This window comes from Physeter macrocephalus, unplaced genomic scaffold (genome assembly GCF_002837175.3).
Source record: "Physeter macrocephalus isolate SW-GA unplaced genomic scaffold, ASM283717v5 random_275, whole genome shotgun sequence".
Classification (NCBI taxonomy): domain Eukaryota; kingdom Metazoa; phylum Chordata; class Mammalia; order Artiodactyla; family Physeteridae; genus Physeter; species Physeter macrocephalus.
The window spans coordinates 61,181-67,480 of NW_021145577.1; the positions used below are offsets into that span (position 1 = coordinate 61,181).

The window sequence follows — 6,300 nt, forward strand, 5'->3', positions numbered from 1 at the left end:
TTTTTTTTAGCCGCACCCACACACAGCAGTGGGGATATTAGTCCCGGACCAGGGATTGAACCCATGCCCCCCTGCAGTGGAAGTGTGGAGTCTTAACCACTGGACCACCAGGAAAGTCCCCTGGAGTGGCTTAAAACAAACATTTGTTGTCTCAAACAGTTTCCACGTTAGGAAGTCAGGACAACTTAGCTGGGTGGACATACGTGGCTCAGGGTTTCTTATGAGGTTGCAGTCAAGGTGGCAGCTGGTGCTGCAGTCATCTGACGCCTGACTGGGGCCGAGATCCTTTTCCAGCGTGGCTCCCACACATGGCTGTTGGCAGGAGGCCTCGTCCCTCATTTGTTGCCCTTTCCTCATGACACGGCAGCTGGCTTCCCCCAGAGCAAGTGGTCCAAGAAACAACAAGAGAGCAAGCCGGAGGCTGCAAACCCCAAAGCTGAACACCATTCACTCCTGCTTTATTCTCTTAATGAGAAGCAAGTCACTAAGTCCAGTTAACACTCAAGAGGAAGGGAAGTAGCCTTCACCTTTTGAAGGACGGGGTATCAAAGAATTTGTGGACGTGCTTTACAACCAGCACAGCGGTGGTTACTTTCATTTCTCACTACAGGATCAAGGGGTCTCACACCTAAAAGATGCTCAGACACTCAAGGATAAGAGGCGTTTTTCCAGATATTCCTAATAATTAAAAGCCAGCCACTGACCTTGAGCTGGGAGCAGGCCCATGAGGCTCTTTCCAGACTCTGCCACTTACCTACCAGGTGACCTTGGGCAAGACGCTTAACTCCCTGATTTCATTTCTTCATGGAATAACAATACCTGAGACAGGTCTGTAAAACGGTCCTGTTTCCCTATTGGTAACATGCAGGGTTTAGCCTAGAATGAGGGAGTTCAAACTTCAGACTTAGGGCTACCAGATGATGCCTCAGAGCCGCTGTAGGGCAAGAAAAGGCCGTGCAAGCCAGGCTCTAGCCCCTCCACCCCCAGCCCGACCTTGGCCCTCCTTTGGGGAAGGCGTCTCTGAGCAATCCCATCTGAGCCACTTCACTGGGCTTCCTATATGGAGATAAAGTTCTTCAACTTGAAAACCAAAGTACCAACTTGGCATGTAATGTCCACACACATATGTGCGTCTATGTGGGTGTTCACTTTTAGAGCCACTCCTCACCCTGATATTCTGGAGCTCCAAAACAAGCACATCTCTCACTTTGATTCAAGGTGGCCCCTGCTCTCTTTCAGAATGGAGTCATATCCCTCATTGACTGCACTTTATTGGAGGAGCCAGAAAGCACGGAGGAAGAAGGTAAGTGTGCAAGTCACGTGCAAGCCTGTGAGCGCTCACCCAGATGTACACACACTCACCCTGAAAGGTTGGGCCCGGGCATTGTTTTTTTTTCGTGGGAGGAAGGGAGGATGCTGGACCCGGAGAGGCTGGTCCTGGGTCTTTAGAGAAGGAGGTCTCTGGCCCTGCAGGTGACAGCCTCCTCCCGCTTCCTGGTTCCGTCCAAGCTCCTTGGGTCCCTGGACTCGGTGCCATTGGGTTTGGGGGTCACACTTCTCAATGAGCACCCCTCCTTCACGCATCCATGTGCTACATGCACAGTGGCTCACTGGGCCACGAGGAAGAGGCCGGGGAGGCGCCGGGCCTATCTCTGTCCTCCAGTGGAAACGGGTGGGGTGTGCAGGGTCACATGTGCCACCACCAGAGGGCGTGCAGGGGAACGGTCCCCCGCAGTGGTGTTGGATTGACCAGGACAGGAGGCAAGACTTGGGGAGAAGGGAGCATGTGAGTGGGGCCCCAGCAAACCAGAAGGGGCTGGGTGGGGAGCTGGGGGAAGGTGGTGCCCAGGTGCTCGGAAAGTCGCCGTGCAGGGGTGTCCGTGGGATTTCTCTCCCCGGGGAATCAGAATTGGGGGATGGGCTTATTATTTTAAGTGAAGGGGTGGGGTCACTACTGTCTCTTGATTGGACCAAAGTTGGTCCTCGTCTCCCTCCTTCACTGGCCCCCCAGCAAGGCTCTGGAGGCCCTCCCCTGGGGGTGCACCAGCTGGACTCTCCATCTTTGCCCTTCCCCAGGTTGGGGCTCCTCGAAGCAGGGCTGTGTCTGAAGGACCCCAGATCCCAGTCCCGGCATGGCTTGGGCTCGGGCTCAGGGTTTGCTGGGGGCTGGGGGCGTAGTCCACACACACACACACACACACACACACACACAGGCACGTGCGCGCACGTGCCCTGGTCAGCCGCAGCCGGAGCTGGGCTCTGCACCCTTCGTGACCCTCCACCGAGGGCGGAGCCAAGCGGCCCCCAACCAAGGCAAAAATACATGTGCAGCAATTTACCCGGAGCCCTTACCAGCATCATCTTCTTCAGTCTTGGCCACAGCTGGTCCCGACTCAAGTGGAATTATCAGTCCCCAAAGCCCTTTTCCCTCCAGGGCCAGGAAAGGGAGAGGCATGGCCCCATGCATCCCCCACTCAACACACAGACACTCCACTTAGGAGAAGCCAGCGTCATCCCATCCTCGGGTCACCACACGGAGCAGGCTCTCCAGTGCCCTCAAATTCTCGAGTGTCAGCACTGGAAGGGTCGGCGACCTCAGAGCCGTCACGCCCCACTCTGCTTGTACAGGAGGACGTCTGAAGCCCAGAGCGGGAAGGGTATCACCCCAAGATCACATAGCCAGCAAGCAGAGACCAGAGCTGTAGCAGACCTTCCACAACGTTCCACCCCATTCAGGGGACCTCTGATGAATGTGGCCGCGTTGCAAGGGATCTCTGAACTGTGATCTTAGTCTTTCCAAATAAAGAGTTCAAGGAACCCTTCGGGTTAAGAGCAGTAATAAAAATACCTAGAGGGGCTTCCCTGGTGGCGCAGTGGTTGCGCGTCCGCCTGCCGATGCAGGGCAACCGGGTTCGCGCCCCGGTCTGGGAGAATCCCACATACCGCGGAGCGGCTGGGCCCGTGAGCCATGGCCAATGAGCCTGCGCATCCGGAGCCTGTGCTCCGCAATGGGAGAGGCCACAACAGAGGGAGGCCCACATACCACAAAAAAAAAAAAAAAAAACCTAGAATTTACTTTGGCTTTGGGGAGCTCTCAACTGAGCTAAATGTCCAGCTGGGTCCATAAAAGCTCAAGATCTAAAGTTCCCCCTCCTGGCCCCTGTATCACCTTGGCGTAGCTGGAGGGCCCAGCTGTGAGGCCAGTTCTAGACCTTGCTTAGCCGCTGCCCGGCTGGGGGTGTTATGAAAGTCCTCCCCGGAGACCTCAGCTCCCCATTGGCCTAATGAGGGTAGAGCCGACTGGGGATTCCGAAAGGCTCTTCCGACTCGCAGTTGGAGCTGTCCCTGTGTGGTTGTAAAGCTGCTCTGCACTCTAGGTCTTAGTTTCTCCATCTTTGAAGTGGGGATTCCTCACCTCAAGAAAAAAAAAAAAAAGATGTTCTGAAACTAGCAAGTGGCCTGGTGCCCTACTGATGCCGTGCCTTCACCAGTGGGGTGAGGCAGGTATCGTGCAGTCGTTTTCCAACTCAGAAAGGCCCACACTCATTCGGCTAACTCCGTGTTTTGCACCTGGAAGCCAAAGGATCCGGCCAAGACATAGACCACCTGGATTTTAAGATCGGGGTGGAGCCAAAGGATTCCCCATCCTTCACTGTCATCCTTGTGGCCTCGTCCAGACAGGAGAAGGCGGCGTGGACCAGTGACATCAGCCAGGTGAGCAGTATCACTTGTCCTTGAAAACAAGTGGTCCCTTCATGCCTAAGCTGGCGGGAGGCGGGAGGCAGCTACAGGGTTCTAATGGAAAAGACGTGAGTATCTCTACCAGCCAAGGCTGAGCCCAGCTAGCTGTCCAGCTCGCAGAGTCCCCTGGGCCACCCGTAGAGTGTGGTCTGGGAACCCCTTGCATCTGGATCATCCCTAGGGCAGTTTTTAAAACTCCAGATTCCTGGGCTCCCCTCTGGTCCCCTGCAGATTTACTACATCCAAGTCTCTGGCACGAGGCCTGGGAACCTACGTTTTGGCACACGCCCCAGGCCATTGGTACCACAGAAAAGTCTGAGCACCGTGGCCCAAGGCTGCTGGAGGTATAGCCAGGAGAGAAAGCAAAGGGCCCGCAAAGCCCGGAGTCCGCTCTGCAGGAGGGAAGGTTTGCCTGCACCAGCGTTAGGGTTGTCACCCCACTGGGAGAGTCACGGGAAGCACAGACCTCCCAGGGACCAGAGAGCAGACCCAGAGGGCTGCGGTCACTTGCAGGACCAGGGCAGAGGTCTGAGTCTGGAAAGAGGCTGTCGGCAGCACCGGGCTGCTGGCCCGGGACAGGCCTCTCCTTGGGCCCAGCAAGGGCCTGCGATGGGTCAGCCCAGCCCCGTCCCAGGAGCACAGGAACCCCTCCGGACCGCCTGCTCTCTGCACAGTGGAGGAGAGTATTAGGAGAGCAGCTGATGTTGGGAGGAAGGGGGCAGCGAGGCTGGAGATGTCCCCCTTTCGGGGGAGGGGGCCTGGGAGCCGTGTTTATGGAGAACTGGGGGGCAGAGCCTTTACTGTATTTCAGGGCAGTCCCCCCACCTCACTCCCTGCCCCTCATGTTTAGGCCTCACACCTGGGCTGCCCTGCCTGCCCGTCTCGCAGCCCCGCAGTGTGGCAGGGTGAGGATGCTAGTAGCAGACGTCTGCCCTTTCTCAGCCTTGCCCTGCCAGCTTCAAACAACCGGCGTGCCCCGGAGAAAAGTGAAAAACTGGAAACCTCGAGCATGGCCTTTTCTAGCCCTCAGGGAGCCATCCAAGGCTCAGGGCTGCTCGCCTGGAGAGTAACCCCCGGGCCTGTGCCCTCTTGAGGGCTGCATTGCTGATACCACCAGGCGTCAGGGCCCCCCAGGCCCACTGATGCCTCCAGGCAGCTCTGATCGGCGGCCAGGCGCCCTGCATTGCAGGGTTGCCGATAGAACCAGAGCTAAAGGGAGTCTTAGAGTGTGGAGCTGGAGAAAATGGGCTGGGAAGGGCCACTGACACAAGCCTTCCTCTGGGGCCTGCGGAAAACTAGGGGTCCTGGCCCTGACCCACTGTGCCCGCCTCTCTGCTCTCACTTCCCGGTGACTTTGACCCCTCCCCGCACGTACACATCCTCAAAACCAGAAGATACTGTGACGTGACCCCGCAGAGTATCCCCCAGCCCGGGCCAAGGAGAGACCCTCTCTTGGCAGAAATGTGAGAGCTTGAGGCAGGGGGCAATGAGAAGGAAAAAGAGATGTATCTCTGTGTCTTTTCTTTTTGTTTGGGTGTGTACTGTTTATTCGAAGAAGAATTTGGATTTTGAATTTTTTTCAGAGGCTGAGTAAAATGTACAATCTTCTCCCTTAGTGCTGGCAGCCTTGCCTTCCCCAGGCAGGATTTTTACTATGGAAAACCGTCTGTGGCTTCAGGGTGTGGGCACTCTGGTGAGCAGAGGACGGGGGGGCAGGACGGCACCCGCTGAGCTGGCCTCCCAGGACAGAGGCCCCAGGTCAGTGTGGATCTGATCTTGTCCTTGGTGCTGGACCTCAGGGGTCAGCCACAGAGTGGCCAGGGTCGGACACTCCCATTTTTGCAAACGCCCCGAGGAGGTAGGAATCATGATCCCCATTTTGTAGGTAGGGAAACTAAGGCCCAGGGAAGGCAAGGAAATCCCCAAAAGGTCACCGAGCTGGGGACTTGACTTCCCATCAGAACCCAGGGGATGCTGTACGTTGACCCGGCCCTTGCCTGGATGATGCCCTTTGACCCTGTGTCAGGCCAGGGCCTGCGAAGCCTCGCTCGGCAGAACCCCTGCTGGGCCGGGGTCTCGGAACGGGGACGGAGGCTCTGACCCGGGGGTCCTCTCTCTGATTCCAGTGTGTGGATAACATCCGGTGCAATGGGCTCATGATGAACGCATTTGAGGAAAATTCCAAGGTCACTGTGCCGCAGATGATCAAGTAAGTGCCCTGAGCCCCCTCTTGTCCAGGCTGAGCTCCAGAGACCGAGGGCCACACAGTGACCACAAGGGGCTCAGAAGATGCTGGGTTTCATCTTCGGGGTGTGTTAGGTGTTTGATTTCAGTTAACTTCTATTTGGTTGATGGCTTTGGCTTAGTTTTTGTCGTTGTCTGTCTTGAAAATGTGGATTTTCATATTAGGCTGTTTAAAATAGAACATCAGGGCTTCCCTGGTGGCGCAGTGGTTGAGAATCCGCCTGCCGATGCAGGGGACACGGGTTCGTGCCCCGGTCCGGGAAGATCCCACATGCCGCGGAGAGGCTGGGCCCGTGGGCCATGGCCGCTGAGCCT

The 6,300-nt window shown here is 56.7% G+C and overlaps 1 protein-coding gene across 1 annotated transcript in view; it reads left to right on the forward strand.

Moving 5' to 3' along the window:
* LOC102974530 (ras-specific guanine nucleotide-releasing factor 1) overlaps window positions 1-6,300 on the forward strand; it is a gene marked incomplete at its 3' end in the record, with an annotated part of 74,209 nt that overhangs the window by 60,409 nt on the left and 7,500 nt on the right. Inside the window, exons 11-13 of the mRNA XM_028484994.1 lie at window positions 1,240-1,303; window positions 3,578-3,714; window positions 5,868-5,950. Coding sequence (XP_028340795.1) covers window positions 1,240-1,303; window positions 3,578-3,714; window positions 5,868-5,950 — 284 coding nt within the window. The remainder of the gene's footprint in view (window positions 1-1,239; window positions 1,304-3,577; window positions 3,715-5,867; window positions 5,951-6,300) is intronic.